We start from the raw sequence: 19,977 nt of genomic DNA on the forward strand, positions 1-19,977 counted from the left end.
GCCTCCACAAAGCCTAGAAGAGGAGCCTTCCCTCAAACCAACCATTTATAGACTTCAGTGACGAGATCTCATTAAGGACCTCTCCCTAAGAATCAGGTCATCAGTGTCCTCTGAATAGCTCATTGCAGATGTACTTAATTTATACATTTGTGGAACAGGATTTGAGCTTCTTTAGCGGACAATTCTAGATCCCGCCCCCACAATATCGCATATGTGTATTATTATTAAAATGTTAAGGTCGGCTTTTCAACAATAAAGAGAGTTCTCAAAAAGCTTTTTGTAGCAGAGCATAATCCTCCTTTGCAATCTGCCTCCCCCAAAGAGAAAGAGAAAACTTTGAACTCAGGTAGGACACCGGAAGCTGCCATATACCGAATCGGACCGTTGCTCCATCGAGCTCAGTATTGTCTGCACTGACTGGCAGCAGCACTCCAAGGTTTCGGGCAGGAGTCTCTCTCCGCTCGACCTGGAGATGCTGCCAGGGAGGGACCCCTCTAATTATCTCCATCACTGTGTGGAATGAGTTTTGTTCTGGGCGGCCGTGTCAAGGCAGTGTGTGCACATGCGCACTCAGGGTGGGGCTTTCCCGATTCAACCGGAGTGGGATCTCAAATTAACTGAGCGGATCTCAAAAACTTGTGAGCACGCGCACCTCTTAAACAGAACCCCGAGACAGAACCTGGGACCTTCTGCATGCATCTGGTGGAGAACTCTGTGAAGCAGAATGCCAGACTAGATGGGCCAGATGCACCAGATGATCGGCCTGGGGCCTGATCCTGCAGAGGGGTCCTTCTGTTCTTAAGGCAAATGCTCTGGCACTGGGCTACAGCCCTATGGCCAATACCGAGGTTGTAGGGCATTACCGTATTTACCCGTATACACAAGGACTCTGAATTTCAAACAAGACCCTTAGCTTAGATACAGGTTATACCTCCATTTACCCAAAAGGAAGAGGCCTCTGAATTCAAGATGACCCCCTGATTTCTAATATCAAAGAACTTTGCAACTAGGATTCAGAGGCATCTTGCCCTCCGACGAGTAGCCACTGACAGAGCTTGGGAGCCCTACAGTGATGCTAACAGAAGGCACAGAATAAAGTTAGGAGAGCCGTTATTGTAGTCTCCAAAGAGAACCTTCCCCAACTTTTATTTGCAAACTGTATTTCTACGTCAGATTTCACAAAAAGGGAGGATAAATGCAACACAGACAATTAAAAACTAACCAACAGCCGGATCATCTTTGTTTGCAGCGACAATGGAGTTAAAGGAGACCAGGATGAGAAAAGCCTCATCCCAAGCAAGAGGTGGGTTTTTCCCACGTCCGGAAGGGGGCCAGGGGGCTCTGGCGCACTGGAATGTTGTCCAAAGGAAAAGGAGGCAGAAGGATCCCGTGGCTGGCCGAGGCTTCTTGATGTCCGCTTGCAATGTTCTCTTCTCTAGGGGGGCATGGGCCCCCGCATGGGCCCTCGGGGCGGCACCATGGGTCTCTGGGCAGGGCGCGGCGGGAGAGGGATTCGCTGGTAGCCGTAGGGAGGGGGGCGAGGCGGGCCGTTGTATCCGTGGGGCGGCATCAAAGGAGGAGGCCCTCGCATCCCGTGGGGGGGCATGGGGCCTGGGTGGCCTGGAGGAAGAAGACGGACATTAGACGACACCCCAGAGGAGCAGCTGAGGCAACAGGAGAGTACCCGAAAGGGACCAGCTTGGAAGGACAGAGCGGGGCCCCTCAGGGCCACACATGCCATGTTCTGGAAATTAACGGCAATCCACGAATAGAGAGTCCCTTATTGGGTGGGACGGAAGTCTACACTACACTACAGGAGAGGAGAGCTGGTCTTGTGGCAGCAAGCATGACTGGTCCCCATAGCTAAGCAGGGTCTGCCCTGGTTGCATCTGAATGGGAGACTTGATGTGTGAGCACTGGAAGATCTTCCCCTCAGGGGATGGAGCCGCTCTGGAGAGAGCATCTAGGTTCCCAGTTCCCTCCTTGGCTTCTCCAAGAGAGGGCTGAGAGAGATGCCTGCCTGCAACCTTGGAGAAGCCGCTGCCAGTCTGTGAAGACAATACTGAGCTAGATAGACCAAGGGTCTGACTCAGTATATGGCAGCTTCCGATGTTTCCTACACGCAACTCCCACCCATGAACAGGCCTGCAAGGATTGGCTCGATGCTGAAAAGCCAGAGCATACACAAGTAATCTCCTCCCAGCACACATCAACCGAATGGATCTGGCTCCACTGGCCAGGTTCAAGGCTCAAAGACCTCCGCAACCAGTACAGGTAACCAGAGCTGGGGAAGTTGGGCAAAATCTGCTACGGAAAGTACTCTGGCTGCATATTTAAGGCCAGTGGTTTCAAAACACTGAAAGCCAGAGCGCAGGATCCCGTGTGAGGGAAGGGGGGCAGGCGGGCTCCCAGTACAGCAAGAGGGTGAGAGGTTTCCCCCCACCTGGCACTCTTAAGAAAGTCAGATCCACGATTTAGAAACTAAAGTATAAACCTGCCTGGTTTAGAATGTGAAAACTGTAACTAGCAGAAGACCTCACATTTGGAATAGTGTAGGCAAAATTGACTTAAGTACGAGAGAGAGGGGGCGAGAGAGAGAGATGGGGGAGAGGGGGCAAGAGAGAGAAGAGAGGGGGGAGAAGGGGAGGAGAGAGGGGGGAGAAGAGAGGGGGAGGAGGAGGAGGAGGAGAGGGGAGAGAGGGGGAGGAGGAGGAGGAGAGGGGAGAGAGGGGGAGGAGGAGGAGGAGAGGGGAGAGAGGGGGAGGAGGAGGAGGAGAGGGGAAAGAGGGGAGGAGAGGAACGCTCCAATTCCAGGGTGTTTCTGTGGCATCCACGTGAGTGAGGAGGGCCCTCTCAGGTCATAGTGGCAGGGGAGAGGGAGGGGAGAGTGGTAGAGAGAGAGAGAATCTTAAGGACCCTTCAGCAGATCAGCAGCAGCTGAGAAGGGTTGCCACCCCACCCCAGGCAGTGAGCTGAAGAGAGCGCTACCACCCACAAGCCATGCCCCCACTTACCCATGGGTGATCCAAAGTGTGGCCCTCTGGGAGGCATGCCCATAGGTGGTGGCCCAGGATGGGGCATTCCTGGAGGCGGACGGGGCGGCGGTTGGCCTCCTGCACCCGGCGGCCCCGGGTGATGTGGTCCCATCCCAGGCATCCCGTGGTGGACCTGCATCTGCGGCATCCCTGGACAGACAACGCAAGGCAAGGGAGATGATTCCGGGGGGTCTCCGTGGCATCCACGCGAGTGAGGAGGGCCCTGCTGCCTCTCAGGCCAGAGTGGCAATGGCCAAGGCATCCCTTGTGCATGCTCCTCTCAGAGTCCCCAGGGCCATCCCTAAGGGTCTCCTCCTCCTCCCTTCAATCCAGCTGCACCCCTTTGCCAACAGCAGTCACTGGCCCTAGGCCCGATCCTTCACCAGGGCTGCTCAACTTTGGCCCTCCTGCAGTTGTTGGTCTACAGCTCCCATAATCCCTGGCGCTTGGCCACTGTGGCTGGGGATTCTGGGAGTTGTAGTCCAAAAACAGCTGGAGGGGCCTAGGTTGAGCAGGCCTGCCTTACACACGAGCCCCAGGGCTCCAACCCCAATGCCTCTACCTCCTTGAGTGATGTCTGTCTGTCTGTCTCTCTTCGTTGGAGTAGGGCAGGGGTGCCCAACCACTGGTGCCCCAGATCAGTGTTCCTTCTAAGAGAGATTCCCAGATGTTGTTGACTACAACTCCCAGAATCCCCAAGCTACAATGGCTTTTGCTTGGGGATTCTGGGAATTGTAATCAACAACATCTGGGAAGCCGTTAGAGCAGGCCTGCTCAACTTAGGCCCTCCAGCTGTTTTTGGACTACAACTCCCAGAATCCCCAGCCACAGTGGCCAATAGCCAGGGATTATGGGAGTTGTAGGCCATCATCTGCAAAAGGGCCGAAGCTGAGCAGGCCTGCGTTAGAGGGAACACAGCTCCAGATACTGCTGCACTACAACTCCTATCACCCCCAACCACAATACACTGTCACTGGGGATGATGGGAGTTGTAGTTCTGCAATATCTGGAGTGCCACAGGCCGGGCAGCCCTGGAGTAGGGGAGTGCCCTGGAACAGAGGATCAGGGCTCAGCAGTCCCTCCTCAGGGATGTGATCTGAAGAGGAAGGGGGACGAAGCTCTTCGTGTCTTCTGGAGCGAGTGGAAAAGGCAAAGGCAGAAGGCTTACCTGGATGCATCCCGCCGGGAGGGAAAGGGTGCGGGTGGGGAGGGTGTCCCCCACCAGGAGCACCTCCAGAAGGGGGTCCGGGGGCTCCGGCCCCTGGCGGCATGGGTGGAGGCGGCATGGCCGGAGGCATTCCTGGAGGCATCGCTCCCGGGGGTGGCACTGGTGGAGGGAACGATCCGGGCGGTGGGATGCCTACAACAGGGGAGGGAAATAGGTTTTCAGATACCGAGGGAAGTGTGGAAGAGATTACAACTTAACAAAGGCTACAGTTCCCTTTGAGAAGAGAAGAGAAGGACAGCCCTGAGCCATTTTTGGAAGGGCGGTACAGAAATCAAATAAATAAATAATACATAAATACATAAATAAATAAATAGAGGACCTCCTTGGGTAGTTACAGAAACATCCCAGCACAAAAACAGCCTCAAAATACTAGAATGTAGATCTTAACTCTAATATTTGATGTAAAACGCTGCCTCGACCTATTGCCAACTCTGACTGGCAGCAGCTATAATCACAGGGACACAGGGAGCTGCCTTCCACCAAGCCAGATCGCTGCTCCATTGAGCTCAGCATTGTCTACACTGACTGGCAGCAGCTCTCCAAGATTTCAGCCAGGAGCCCTTCCCAAGCCTACCTGGAGATGCTGCCAGGGATTGAACCGGGGGCCTTCAGGGATCCAGGATCTCCAGAGAGGGAGGTCCTTCCCATCACCTGCCGACTGATCCTTTTGGTGGGAGATGCCAAGGACGGAGCCCAAGATCTCTCGAATGCAAAACAGGTGCTCTATCACAGAGGGAAGGACCCCAACCCTTTGCCAATGAGAACTGGCCTCTGCTCATCAAATTCTGCTGCTTGAACTGATCAAGTGGTCAACTAAAGAGCTAGATGACACTACAGTCCACAACAGCAGCAGCAGCCATATACTGTTTGCGCTTCGAACGCTGCCGTTCGAGCAGCTCACGATGATCACGAACTACGACCAATCAATGCCAAGCGTCGCACATTTAGGCACGAAAACCACGCAAAGCGATGGATCCGTGCAGCAAGAGAGGGGGAACCGGATGAAGAGGGTTTGAAAAGGGCAGTCCCCAATGAAACAGAGCAAAAAGCCAAGGCGGGCGTTTGCTTACCTGGCGGAGTGACCCCCGGCCCCAAGGTGGTAACGACTGGGGTTGGGACCGATGGCGGGGGAGGAGCGTCTGCAAAAAGCTGGTGGGGCCGGTCGGCCTGCGAGAGGGGGTTCTGGGCGGCCAGGAGGCGCTCGGCGGCCGAGCCGTGCCTCTCGCCCTTGGAGTCCTTCTTGAAGGCGTAGGAGACCGTGATGGGCCGGTTGCAGAGGTACTGTCCGTTCATGGCCTCGATGGCCGCGTCGGAAGCGTCGAAGCTGGCGAAGTTGATGAACGCGTAGCCCTTGGAGTTGCCCGTGTCGGGGTCGCGCATGATCTTGGGGGTCTGCAGGATGACCCCAAAGGCGCTGAAGGTGTCGTAGAGCAGCTTCTCGTCAATCTCCGGGTCCAGGTTGCCGATGAAGATGTTGGCGCCCACGTCCAGGTTCTTGTTGTGGGCCGAGGCCTTGTTCACCCGGATCGGCTTTCCGTAGAGCTTGATCATGTTCATGATCTTGATGGCGTAGTCCGCGTCCTCCTCGCTGAGGAACTCCACAAAGCCATAGCCTGAAAGTAGACAGCCAGACGAGACGCTCAAAACGGAAAGTGATGCACCAGTGAAAAACCTGGTGCATCTTGGGAAGCCCTGACAGCCCCCCAGCAGGGGTGGGCCAACTTGGCCCTCCGGCTGTTGTTGAACTACAATTCCCATCATCCCCAGCTCCAATAAACCATGCCTGGGAATGATGGGAGTTGTAGTTCAACAAGGGCTGAAGGGCCAAATTTTTCCAGTCTTGGCTTCCTGTGACTGAGACAGGGCCAAGGGATCCTTTAACACTGACAAAGCCTCGACACCTCAGCTACCGCCCCCTGACACCAGTGAAGAGAACGGGAGCAAGGAGTGAAGGCCAGGAAGGACATCGCTTACCTTGATGCTGGCCAGTGACTCTGTCTTTGGGCATGTGGGTGTTCACAACTGGGCCGGCCTGGAGGAAGAGCTCCCACAGCAAGGGTTCACTGACCTTCTCGTCCAAGCCTCCGACGTACACAGTGGCATCTGCAGAAGACAGGGAAAGCCTCCTTAGTTAGACATGGACAGTGCATGTGTGTTCCTATCACAGATGCAGTGGGGGGGGGGGGAATTATACACACACACATATATATATATACACACACACACACACACACATATATACATACACACACACACACACACACACACACCGCTTTTCAACCAAAGCCCCCAAAGCGGTTTACATAGAAATAAATAAATAGAGTCCCCTCTCCCCAAAGGGCTCACAATCTAAAAAAGAAACATAAGATAGACACCAGCACCCGCCACTGGTGGGATGCCATGCTGGGGATGGATGGGACCAGTTGCTCTCCCCCTGCTAAATACAAGCGAATCAGCACTTCTTAAAGGTGCCTCTTTGCTCAGTTAGCAAGGGAATTCTCTGCCACAGGGTGTGGTGATGGCCACTAGCTTGGATGGCTTTAAAAGGGGCTTATACACATTCATGGAGAACAGGTCTATCAAGGGCTGTTGTCTGGTGGCAGTGGGCTACCTCCAGCCTCAGAGGCAGGATGCCTCTCAATACCAACTGCAGGGGAGCAACAGCAGGATTGAGGGCATGCGCTCAGCCTGTGGGCTTCTCAGAGGCAGCTGGTGGGCCACTGTGTGAAATAGGATGTTGGACTAGGTGGGCTTCCTTGGGCCTGATTCAGCAAGTCTGTTCTTATGATCACATTCTTATGACCTACAAAAGGCTTCCAGAGATCACCCTGGAATGGTTGGCTACCTGAAAGTCTCTCTCAGAGCACCTCACTTGCATTTTTGAAGGTAGCATATTACTGTGCAGAACCATGTAAAATGTTGTTTATAAGTTGAGGATCTTGGCCCTTCAGTCCTCAGAGGTGCCCTGTGCTTTTCTATGTGGTGGTGGTGAGAAGAGAAAACAATGGTCCCATCCAGGAGGGACGCGCTATGCATGCTCAGAAACACTGAACAGCCTGGATTCTTTCCATCTTCTAAACCATTTATCAAGATCTTTTGGTGGTTGTTTGTTGTTGTTGTTTTGCCAGAACTTTACAAAGCCAGAATTCGCACTCCACCTGAGTACATATCCACCACGGCCAAGGCTACAAGGAGCCCCCACGTTTCCCCCACTAAGGCTGCGGTTCTCAAGCTCTCCGGCCCCCAGCTGTTGTGGGGCTACAACTCCCATCATCCCCCACCATCATGGCCAGTGTGGCTGGAGATGATGGGAGTTGTAGTACCCCAACAGCTGGGGGCCCAAGGGTCGAGATCCCCTGGCAAGAGTCCTCAAACCTGGGTCCCCAGATGTAGCTGGACAGCAACTCCCATCACCATGCGGGCCAAGCAGTCGTGGCAGCGGATGATGGGAGCTATAGTCCAACATCCTGGGACCCGATTCCGAGAACCTCCGCACTTAGGGGGAACCAAGCAGATCCCTCCCCTGGGGGGATATTTTTACTCCTCCCCCCCTTCTCAAAATGGGAGCGCCCGCCCGCCCCATCTATCCATACTTCTCAGGCTTCCCAGGGAAAGGGACCCCCAGCAGCCCCCTCCCGCAAGCCAGGGGGAGGGGGAGGGGGGATCTCTCCCCTTGGATAGCGAGTGGGGAGTGGAGACAAACGAGGGTTACCTTGGTTCCTCTCCGAGATGGGTCCGGCCGCCATCTTGACCCCTCACCAGCCCCCGAGGCCGCCTCCGCGGCCCACTTCCGCCCTCCGCCGGAAGCGGAGGAGAGGAGGGCAAAGCGTGGCCGCCGCCAGCCATCTTGCGTCCGGGCGGGAGAACGTTCGTCACGTCAAGTCGCCAGCGCGCGCGCGCTCGCTCGCCGGCCCGCCCCACCCGGCTCTCAGTTTGCTGCTCTTCAGTGTGGCGAGCGAGCGGAGCGGGACCAAAGACCAACATCCTCGCCGCGCGGGACAGGGCTGTGCCGCAGGGAAGGGGAAGGAGGACCTGAAGCGTTAGTTGAAGCCGCGCCGCCATTTTGGAAGAGGGCGACGCTCGGAGGGAAAAGGCTTGCTCTTTCGTTGCCTTCTGCGCGCCATTTTTGGAGACCTCCCCCCACCCCTCGCTCGCTGATTGGCTTTGCTCTCACCGGCTCCCCATTGGCTGGCGGATTGCTCGCTTCGTGGTTGGCTTGTTCGCGTTCGAATCAAGGGTTGCCCTGGGCAACCGTGCCCCCATTGGCTGGAGGGAGGGGGGAGCCGAGGAGGGAGTTTCAAAAGGTATTTAAGGGGGACGGGCCGGCCGAGAAAACTCCTTAGTGGGCCTTTCTTGAAGCGCGGGCGGAGGCAGGAGGGGAGGTCGCTGCAGAAGCTGGTGGCGGCCTGGCCCTGTGGAGAGGCCCGCAAGGGGGGAAAGTCTGCTGGCTTCTCTTCCTCTCCCTTCTCTTTCTTTTTACAGTGCCTGCTAACTGCTCCCCCCCCATTATTAGTCTTATTAATATTAAATGCACCAGCAGCCCCAGTGGCTTGAACTGGGCCCTGCTGAGGCTTCTCCCCTTCTGTGAGTTTTTTCCTTCCTCTTGCAGCCAACCCAGTAGCTCTAATTACGGGGGTTGCTGCACTTACTGTGACCCCCAAGTTGGCATCTTTGTGGGTCTGGACTGGGCTTCATTTTTGTTGCTGTAGGCTGGTGTGTTTGGCAACTTCTGCCTCCTCAGCCCGGGTGCCTTGGGCCAGGCTCCAGCAGAAGACTCCGGAAGGTAAGCAGCCCACCCACCGCCCCTTGGTCAGGCTGGAGATCTTTAAATAGGGCTTAATTTGGGGAAGGGGTGAGGTACTAGGTAGGACTGTAGGGGTGGGTGAGGAGGGACCACATTAGTCCCCTTTCCTTGCCCCCACTGTTGTACATTTCCTTCCAAGCCCCCAATAAAGCCTGCTTCTTTATTTGGGGAGGGGGTGTTAATTTGTCTCGTGTCTGTGTGCATTACAGTGCTATAGACAGCACTGTGTGTGGCTCACAAAACATAAATAGGCTACTCTTGAGCCCACCCCTTCCTTTTTAAAAATACTTGCCGTAAAGGCACTTCTTCTCCCCCCACCGTCAGAGTTAGGGCTTGAATTAAACACACACATACACGCAAGATGCCTGGGAGGGTGAAAGGCAGGAGCAAAGTGGAAGCCAGGGGGAGGGCTGATGCTGGTCGCGGTGGGCGACGCCAAGAGGGGCCTGCTCCCCGAGGTGTCTCCACTGCTGTGGCTGGGCGCAGGCTCCCCTTTCTGGAGGAGGGTAGTCCTTCAGCACAGCCGCTGGTGGCAGCCGAGCTAGAATTAGCGGGGAGGTCCTCCCCTGTTGGGGAAGAAGCTCTTCCTGTGGCAGCAGAGGGGGAGGCGACTGTGTTGGCTGCTAGCCCAGCCGGATCAGTCCCACCATCCTCCCCACTTTGGAGTTCACCCCGCCAGTCTGAGACTGAGGAGGAGCAGGAGGAATTCATTCCGTTTCCTGGACCTTCTCAGCCCCAGACTGAGGGCACCGGCGGCCCCCAGAAGGAACCAGCAGTACCACCGCCACTGAAGCGGGGCCGGACGGGCTCTGGGGGCAGCATGGTGGCGGACCACTTTGAGCTTGGCCCTCGGGACCCTACCCATGCTGCCCACACCCACTGTAGGGCACAGGCCAGCCAGGGGAAGAACCCCAAGCGATTTGCGACATCGGGAATACTGAGGCACATGCAAAGGCGTCACCCGGGGGCCCCTGTTCCTGCTGGCAGCAGTAGGCCTGAGGTGTTCTCAGTGAGTGGCAAGGCTCCTGCCCCCAAGCTGCCTGCAAGGCAGCTGCAGCCAGTGAGCAAACCGTCCGATTGCCCAAAGCCTCAACTCATCACCCAGGCCATTGCTGAGATGATTGCTTTAGACGACCAGCCCCTCCAGGTGGTGGAGAACGTTGGCTTCCGCCGGCTGCTCCAACAGCTTGCCCCTGACTATGAGATCCCCTCATGTGCCACCCTCAGCAGGCGGGTGGTGCCCTCCCTGTACCGGGTGTGCAGGGAGGCCGTGTCAGGGCTGCTGCGCATGGCCGCGCCTGACACAAGCGTGCACTTTGCCGCTGATCTGTGCACCAGCACCAGCGGGCTGCACGCTTCTTTCCTGTCCCTCGCGGCGCACTGGTGGGGGCAGGAGAGCGAGGGGACACCTGTGGCTGGTGGCGTGGCTAGCCCCTCCCAGGCAGCCAAGCAAAGGTGGGTTCTGCTGCATGTGGAGGTGTTGGACACAAGCCACACGGCAGAGGAGCTTTCGGTCACCGTGGATCGCCAGGTGGAGGGATGGTTGTCTGGGCAGCCAAACCTTCGCCGAGGGCTCATGGTGACTGGCGATGGTCTGAACCTAGCGAGGGCAGTCGAGCAGCTTGGGTTTGTGTCCATCCGCTGTGTGGCGCACACCCTGAACCTGATCGTGCAGGATGCGCTTGGCCTTTCCGGGGGCCCTGGGAGTGCGAAGCCCCCGCCTGCTGCCTCCATGGCTTCTCTTTTCGAGAGGTGCTGCAATATAGCCGCTTACTTCCACGAGAGCAAGAAGGGTCGACAGATGCTCAAGGAGAAGCAGCTTGAGCTGGGCCTGCCTGAGCGCCTGATCCCCCAGTATGTTCCGGCCCAGTGGAACTCGGCCTTTCTCTTGCTCCAGTGGCTGCAGGAGCAAGAGCAGGCCCTCCACAGCCTGGCGAGGTGGCACGATGTGAAAGTGTGCGACCTCTTCATCAAGGAATGGATCCTCCTTTGCGAGGTGGTCTCCACGCTGGAGCCGTTCTTTACCGCCACCAACAACTTGTGCACCGAGGAGGCCATGCTGAGCCTGGCTTTGCCCGCCGCGTATTTCCTCGAGAAGACGATGGGCCAGCTCCAGTCCACGCTGAAGACCCAGGAAGCCGTCGCCTTGGCAGGTCGGCTGAGGACCGGAGTGGTGGATCGGCTCCGGACGCCCCTGAGTGCCTCGGCAGAGCATGTCCTGTCCTGCCTGTGTGACCCCAGGATGAAGGACAGAGCCGTCACCCCCGATGAGCTGCCCCGCTGGAGGGCCCTCCTGGTTGAAGAGGTTCTGCGAGCCCAGGAGAGGAGGCTGGGGCCCGGCCAGGAGGCGGGTGCTGGAGGGCCAAGTGTGCAGGCCACCCCGAGGAGCAGCAGCAACACCGCCACCGCTTGCCGGTCCAGCAGCGTGGAGTACCCAGGAGGGCCGAGGGAGCCTCCGCATTGGAGCGAGTGGTTCACTAAGAACTTATATAGCGTCTTGCCAGGGTTCCGGGAGTTGTCCACGGGGCCCCGCGGCCATGCCGAGCGGTGTGTTCAGCAGTACTTCCTGGCGTCGGAGGCCGACCCGGAGACAGATCCGCTCCAGTTCTGGGCGACACGTCGTCAAGTCTGGCCGGACCTGGCAGCGGTTGCCGAAAGGCTCCTCTCGTGCCCACCCAGCAGCGTCCAGAGCAAGAGGGTCTTCTCCAGGGACGGGGCGACACCCCATTGCTCAGGCTCCGAGGCCGGCATGGTGGAGCAGCTGGTCTTCCTGAAGGCCAACCTTCCCCTGCTGGGCTATCCCGCGCTGGCCATGGAAGGTGAGTAACTCACAGCCACCCCCACCCACTACAACGCCACTGGCCGTTTGCCCCCCCCCCCGGCTGACCCCCAAACCAAATGTGTCACAGTCTGCCTGTTAGCGCTGCTGAGACACACACACACATGCCACTGCCATGGCCCATGATGAGATGGACTGGCGCCCTGACTCGTGTGTCAGGCTGTCAGCCAGGGCCCAGCACCAACCTGAGGCCATGGTGTTATCCAGACACAGGCAGGCAGCAGCGTCACAGGATATACCCTGGAGAAGAAGAGAAAAAAAGAGGAGTTCTCATGGTGAGAGTCGAGAAACGTTGTTTCTGGTCAGACCAGTGGTCTGTCTTCTGACAGCTAAGCTGGCCAGCACATGGCTGCTCTGCCCTTCTCTGTCTCTGTGGCAGGAAGGAAGGAAGGTTTGATTTTGTAGTTCTCTCAGCTCTGAGTATAATATGCTGTGTTCTTGCTGCTGTTACTATTTGTGTTTGTTGGATCTCAGATTGACAAAGGCAGAACTTGGGTGCATGCCTTCCTTGAGTTGTGGTTTGTTTTGTTTGTGAGATCGTGTTGTGGCAAGAAATGGACAGTGGCAGGTATGTGTGTAATAGTTCAACTTTTGCCAACAATGTTACTGCAGCACAGGCACTGTGGCTGGCAGTGGTTTCTGGGTCAGTGATTCATTTTTGGACTGTGTTCGAAAAGTGTGTTCTGTGTTGGGAGGGGCAGATTCCCTTCTGCAGTGTGTTTCAAAACAGTTGCAAAATGCATTGCAAAACTTGTGTGGCACTCTTGAGTGCTGCTTGTTCCGTCCATAGGGAACAATGGAGAAATGCAAAACACCTCGTTGTTCCCCATGGGTAGCTCCTAGGGTCACCAAAGTGGGTTGGGTGGTAGGTCATGATGGATGCTGCCTACCCCCCAACCATTTTAAACAAATGGTTTAAACCATTTGTTTAAAATGGAATATTAAGCAAATGTTTAACTCACAAATTGCTGTCTGATATACTTACAAACATGTATATTTAAGAACAACAACAAAACAAACCTTGTGCACTAACTGATGGTTTGTTTAAAAGTCACATGTAGAGAATGTTGATTTTTAAAATGGAAATTTCCTTTAAAGGCAAAAACAAACCGTGCATGGTCTTCCTATGTGTTTTGTGAAAACACTTCACCACTTGGTTTTTCTTGTTCTATAAAACATGTTTGTTTTTCTCTCGGCTGAAGAAGACCACTCCTCTCTTCTGATACTTCATCTCTGAGCTCTACTAAGGAGCTCTTTTATTTTCTGAGAAGTGGGGAAGGGGTTGTCCTATTTCTTTGCATAGGTATGTATATCTATGGGAACTTGAGAAATCCAGTTGGGTTTTTGAAGTGGGCAGTGAAACCAATCTTTAAAAGAAGAGAGACTTCTGTTTTTTTCCTTTTGAGGGAAATTAACTTCCATTTCACACTGCTTCTCCCACCAGTTTGCTAATATTCTGTATAAGGATTTTTCAATGATTGGACATCTGGATCTGTATATATATTCAGATCTCTATGTTTTCTCTATACTTAAGATATGTAAGTTGCTTTTAGATCATGTCTTTTACAAATGCTCTGTACAAACCTCAGACATTTTGAGACTGAGAAGATATCTGTTGCTTTCTATTTTGGTCTTGTTACATTATAATGGCATTAATTTTAATCTGTATAACCGATGGTCTAGAATTTGGTAGAGAAGTCCCCTTAATTGTGGGAGCAAGGTGTTGCAGACACAAACACATTAGGTGTGGGGTGGGAGTTGGTGGGAGACCCCTGTTGTCTTGCAAGTCAATCCAGAATTCCCAACACAGCCGGGATTTGAGTGAGGAGAGAGGCGACAGGCCAGTCCTACAATCTCATCAGTGGGGAGAGACCTGGAGGGAGAATCCAGTACCTCTGCCATGCCTTTTGATCATCATACCACCAACTTCTCAGCAAAGATCAAGGGTGGCATTGTGAGACCAGTCTGCATTGACACCAGTACAAGACTGTAGACCTACAGACATTATAAAGCAAGTAGGAATTACAGCTTACATTGAATCAGCATGAATGGATTGTGCATGTCCATAATCCAGGACTATTGCGATGTTACAAGGGGTGAAAAAAACACCTACTGCTCCTTGGCCTGTAAGCCAGGAAATGTGGCCGTGATGCAAATGACTCCAAGCATCACAAGACTAGGCTGTTGGAATACCATCTCTCCCTGGAAACAAGACCTGTTACACCAGACATCTCGGGTGACTTTGAGCTGAAATATGCTGCCGTGACAATCGCAGTGCTAGCGTTCCTGACAGATTCATCGGATCACGCTTAGATTGGACTCGTATGGCTCCTTGCCTGGACAGCTATTGGTAAAAAAAAATTGGGCTGGATCAAGGAGCTTTACCTGTGAGTTATACAGCCTGCAGGTGAGAATCTCTATTCTAGATGGAAGAAGCAGGTGAGCAGGAAAGTGGCTGGGCTTTGCAGTATAATCAACCAAATGGTAGTTGTGGACATTTGGGGATCTGTTTTGTTAGCGTAGATTCCAATGGACCGTCCACTCGGTGCAGAGCTATTCCTGGTCTTCCAGAGACGTTGCCTGACACCTGATGCGTGGGTGTTTGCGTTGCCCCATGAACGAGAGCCTGCCCGGCCACACCTCCACCTTCAGTGCCAACTTGTTATGCCTGAACCAACATCTGGAGCCACATCTGTGTGAATCCACTTACATGTTTGGACCTACATTTGGGCTTTACAATCTTTTCCTGATATGGCCAATAGACTGTGAGGAAAAAACACCCTCACTTGCACTGGGTTTGTCTAGCTCCCACAAAGCTGGTCCTCAGTGTGTCTGTCTTTGATGCCTTCAAGTTTTGGAACCCAACGATGCCATCGTCTTTCCACTTCAGCTCTCCTTCCTGCAAGGCCTGGCCTCTCCATCTGCATCCAGAAACTCTGAACTGTATCCAGGAACTCAAGCTGAAGAAAAGAAGGGGCCTTGGGACTATTTTGGGCGAGTGGGGATTGCCGTTGCGTTAAATACATACTGGGGGAGCTACAGCAGCTCCGTGGTGTATTCCACCTGTGTGAAAGAGGGACTGGTTTAACTATCTAGAATTCTAGATGGTTTTCTGCTCCTTGATTCTGCTATTGCTTTAATGGGTCAATCTAGTACAAAAACATCACGTTAAATTCTACGGAAGTGGGGGGGAGGTAACTTACTGGGTATGCTCTCTCTATTACAGCCTGCCAGGTGATCTAGCAACAATTTTCTAAAATAGTTCTCGGGGAAACAGGATGTGGCCAGCTGCCTTAAACTGTGTTTTTGTCTGCAAACACCAATGCCTTATCTAGTTGTGTTGTGGGTTGCTCTAGGATGATTGACAACGGGGAAAGCGGTTCTTTTCTCCCTTCTTTTTTGATACAGAGCACCAGATTCTATTTAAAATGTAAAAATATGAATGGGTTCTGAATTGCTTGGCTTTGGGATTACTGTATGGGCATAGCTAATACAGTAAGTATGGAAGGAGAAGGGAGAAAGAGGGCTGCTTCTTTGGTATGGAATTTTGTTCAGCAAAAGGGCCACTGGGGCTTTGGAATTGTAAGAGGTGTCCTCAGACTTCGCTGTAAGTCTGGTAGCCTTCAGCCAGCTGAATATCTCTGAATATCTTTGCTCCTTACTTCTCTGGATGGTGTGAGTTCTGAAATAAAGTTTTGCTAGATAAGTACAATCCTCCTCGTTTTTTGGTGGGTTCCAGAAAAATAGTTTGCTTGCCAATGAGATACATTGTGCTGCCTGAGACTATTGGATTACTAGTCTGACACGTATCTAATCTTTCTGAATTTGGTGTTTCTCTCCTGGGCTAAGGCCAAGCTCAGTGTGAACCATCTACGCTAAGGAATCTTCATTAAAATTGTCTTTCACTAGGGGTACCCAAGTGGATTGGGTGGTAGGGCATGATGGGTGTTACCTACCACCCAACCTGCAAAAGAACCTAGTTGAACTGAGCCAGTTCAAAGATCATGTTCTGTGATGAAATGGATTCTATTCACGTGCAAATTGTCCCCTGTGGTGCCCACAACGAAACATTTGTGCTGTAGTGTTTTTTAAAAAAAATTTAACCTTTCCCTACGATGTGCTAATCAATTGCAGTGCTTCTGCAACTGAAGATGGTACCAGCTGGAGAGAGGGATTCCCATCTTCTCTCTCATCACAGAGGAGAGATTACACCTACCAAGGTGGTTCTTGCTACCTGAAGTTTATTAGCACTTTTTAAAACATCCCACCTCTCTGGCAGGAGTGTGCTATTTGAGGCTACCAAAAGGTCATCTTTCATCCATTCTTTTGCCCTTCCTCCCAGCATCTCAGGGTCCCTTTTGATCCTCCCAACAACGCTCGCAGGTGCGGGTTAGGCCCAAAGAAAAGCCATGGAGGCAAGGCCACACACTTCATTGCAGAGAAGAATTGGACTCCTTTCCCCTAGGCACAGTCCAATCCCTTAGCCACTCTGCCAGATGGACTAACCAATTAAACATTACAGCCCTCATGAGCTTATTATCTTATTCTTCATTATGCAGCCCCTAGAGTGCTGGACTTGGACTGGGGAGACCCGAGTTCAAATCCCCCTTCAGCCATGATCCTTGCTGGGTGACTCTGGGCCAGTCACTTCTCTCTCAGCCTAGCCTACTTCACAGGGTGGTTGTGAGGAGAAACTCCAGTATGTAGTACACCGCTCTGGGCTCCTTGTAGGAAGAGTGGGATATAAAATGTAGATGATGATGATAATAGCAATCGCTTCAGAAAACAATGTTCAAGCCCCCTCCCCCATCACAAACAAAGAAAGACACCAATACCAGGGAGAGGCGTATTAGTGTTGTGAAAGCCTCCATGTTTATTGTCAGAAATTCTGCTCCCATGAACACAGCAGGATCGACTATGGTCAATAAAGAGCAATATTGATCACACTCTGTGCATTTCAGTTCAACAATATTGAATTTTAAATAGGTCCTTAAATAGAAACAACGTGTTTGGGATGGTGGGAATGGCCTTTACGGAGTCAGACCTTGGTCCATCTAGCTCAGCATACACAGACTGGCAGCAGCTTCTCCAAGGGTTACAGTCAGGAGATTTTCCCAGCCCTATCTGGAGATGCCACCAAGAAGGGAACCTGGAACCTTCTGCCTGCAGGTGCTCTTCCCAGAGCAGCCCCATCTCCTGAGGGGAACATCTGACAGTGCTCTCACGGGTAGTCTCCCATTCAGATGCAAACCAGGGCAGACTCTACTTAGCAAAGGGCCCAAGACCAGCTCTCCTCCCATTTGCACCTTCACTAGTAGTCTTATTTATTATTTGTCTATATAAACTGCTTTGGGAACTTTGTTGAAAAGCAGTATATAAATATTCATAGTAGTAGCAGGTCTGAGGAGAAGCTGCTGCCAGTTGGGGCAGGCAGTCCTGAGCTAGATGGACCAAGGGGTCTGACTCTGCACAAGGCAGCTGCCTAGATTCCTGAAGCCCAGGATACTAGAAGAGCTCACACAATCATCCATGGGGTAAGAGACAAGTCCTACCCAGTTCTGGAAGCCGGGGAGTGCTCCCACTGGGTGTTCCCTGCCCAGATTCTGAATGAGGAAGGCAGAAAAACCATCCTCCCCAGCTGAGGCCTGACAGGCAATCCAGCGCCTTGTTTCTGACCTTGTTTTTATCTCACACGCAATCACAAAACGGGAGTGCTCCCTGCTCCCCAATCTGGCCAAGGTTTGTCTCCTACCCAGTTGATGGTCCTGTGTACACACAATGGTCAGCTGTACTGAGTAAACTGACCCAAACTTATGTACTAATAGGATGAATATTTATATACTGCTTTTCAGCCTACTATGGGGAAATCACAGTGTTCCTCTGAAAGGAACCATATGGTCTGCTGTGTAGAAACTGCAGCTGTGGGTTGCCCCCCTCCTCATTGTTGGAAATTCTCTGTGGTGAGAGAATCCCTTTCTCATTATAGCAGAGTGCACAGAGGCACAACACAGCGGAATTTAGTTAGGCATGCGAGTATGCTGAGAGTAAAGTAACCTGGAGCCAATTCATAGTTTCAAATCAATATAAAAGGCATTTATTAAGGAACTCCATTCTAGATAGGATCTCTAATCTATCTATCTGGATGCAGATGGATTCTGCATCCTCTCTGCACATATGGTGCAGGGAGAGGAACTTGCCATGTTGCAAGGTAGGCGGGCAGGTAGCAAGAGAGAGAAGAAGGAAGGAAGTTGAATCCCCTAAGAGTAGCAATCTACATTTCAAAGGGATAGCATCAGAGCAGTGGAGAAGGGATAACACATGTCTTGACCCTAGCCCTCTGACTTACTAGTCTGTCCTCCACTGTCTGAGGCAAAGAGACAGCGCAAAGTCCTTTAACTTCCAACACTCATGACAAATCAGCAGCATATTACACACAAAATGGGGGACTATTTAACTAATCAGGAATAGTCACTGGAGAATACACCACACCACCATTCACAAGGTGACTTCTGGCACCCCTGGATCATAAAACCACCAAAGCACTTTCATTTCACTCCCCCTGAAGGTGCCCAAAGGGACACCCAGTTTAAAAATATCAGAATCAAGATCGAGCTATATAGAGGCACTGCTATTTGGAAGCGAAGTGCCCAGCCCTCTATTGTGAGCGTGGAGTTGTCCCGGGGGTGGTGGTTTGTGGGTCGCTCCTTGTGGCCGATGGAGAGGTTTGGCTTTTTGCGAGAAATAGCTTAGGACCTTGTCTGGAAATCAGTGGGACACGAAACATCAGAAAACAGATTTTTTGCATTTGCAATTTTTATTGGTATTATGTGATTTATAAACATTTCCCCCAGTATCCCCCCTTTCCCTTCCCAAAAACTATCTTCCCCACCCCAAACCTGTCACTGTTAGACACCCTAACAGTTGCTGGGGAAGCTAATTGCCAAAACAACTAATCCAGATTTTTAAACAACTTAGATGAGCATCTCTTGTGTGGCCACAAGAGGGCAGAAGAGACACACTGTTTTAGTCGGGCTCAGGGGGGCCCTCAAGCACCAGACAGAAATACTTTAGGTCCAAGTCATCTGTGCATCCTAGAAACCCCTCCCTCTCCTCCCAGGCAATTACGCCTCTTCCTCTTCTGCTCAACCGATGTGCTCTCTCTCTTTTCCTCAAGTCCTACGGGGCGGCAGCATACTTCCCTGATGCCCCGTTTGCTCTTCAGCCAGAAGTAGTTGGCACTTGGCACATATGCGGGCAGGTGCGCAGGCACTTGCGACATGCTCGCGCCCACCGGGCCGAAGAGCAAGCAGGGAAGTACGCTGCCGCCCCGTAGGACTTGAGGAAAACCGGGAGCTGGCAGGGGGAAAGTGGAGGGAGGGGTAAGTTAGTGTAAACCCCCCCCCCCCCGCCACCTTCAAACTGCCTGGTTCTTGAACCTGTTCGGAGAACCTGGAGCCCTTAAAAGGGCCTCCAAACAGGTTCGTGCACATCCCTAGTAAACAACTAAGGAGGAAGAGGAAGGCGTGATTGTGTGGAATCAAGGTAGGGGGGAAAGCTGGGTAGGACAGCGCTGCCCTACCCAGCTTTCATACCCAAAATTTGACCAAGCTAGGAGGAAAAGCTCTCCTCCCCAAACCCCTGTGGCCTCTTTCCATCTGCATCTCCCCTCACCATCGTAGAGTGTTTTCTTTGGCAAGATTTAATGCCCTGCCTTCTGCTCTGGTGGAGGGTAGTTATAAAACACTTGCACACCATCTACGACTCTGTCCCTGTGATGCTAACCAAGTAGAAACACTAGAGCATATGATTCTTTGCTGTGAATTATATAACAATGTTAGGTCAACTTTTCTTACATCTTTGCTGAATGGGTCTGGGGATCCTGCTCCCTACCAAAGGGTTGAATTTGTTATCTGATTCAAGTCATAGTACTCATCAGGTTGCTAAATTTTGTCCAGCTGTATTAAGAATAAGGCAGGCTGCAGTTAAAACATTTGCTATTTGCTAATCTCAAATAAGTATTATTGCTTGTAAATTTGTTTTCATGTTTCTTTTACATCTATTTCTCCTCATC

The 19,977-nt window shown here is 52.6% G+C and overlaps 2 protein-coding genes across 2 annotated transcripts; one reads left to right on the forward strand and one right to left on the reverse strand.

Moving 5' to 3' along the window:
* Positions 1-1,110: 1,110 nt before the first annotated feature.
* Positions 1,111-8,133, reverse strand: SF3B4 (splicing factor 3b subunit 4). The gene is made up of 6 exons (XM_053277819.1): positions 7,976-8,133; positions 6,238-6,366; positions 5,334-5,876; positions 4,204-4,395; positions 3,015-3,185; positions 1,111-1,620 (listed from the first exon to the last, which is right to left on the reverse strand). The coding sequence occupies exons 1-6, from the start codon at positions 8,007-8,009 to the stop codon at positions 1,436-1,438; spliced, it is 1,254 nt and encodes a 417-aa protein (XP_053133794.1). The 5' UTR covers positions 8,010-8,133; the 3' UTR covers positions 1,111-1,435.
* Positions 8,092-15,618, forward strand: LOC128337147 (zinc finger BED domain-containing protein 4-like). The gene is made up of 2 exons (XM_053277803.1): positions 8,092-8,302; positions 8,973-15,618. The coding sequence occupies exon 2, from the start codon at positions 9,429-9,431 to the stop codon at positions 11,892-11,894; it is 2,466 nt and encodes an 821-aa protein (XP_053133778.1). The 5' UTR covers positions 8,092-8,302; positions 8,973-9,428; the 3' UTR covers positions 11,895-15,618.
* Positions 15,619-19,977: the final 4,359 nt, after the last annotated feature.

Source organism: Hemicordylus capensis, chromosome 14 (genome assembly GCF_027244095.1).
Source record: "Hemicordylus capensis ecotype Gifberg chromosome 14, rHemCap1.1.pri, whole genome shotgun sequence".
In the NCBI taxonomy this organism is placed as follows: domain Eukaryota; kingdom Metazoa; phylum Chordata; class Lepidosauria; order Squamata; family Cordylidae; genus Hemicordylus; species Hemicordylus capensis.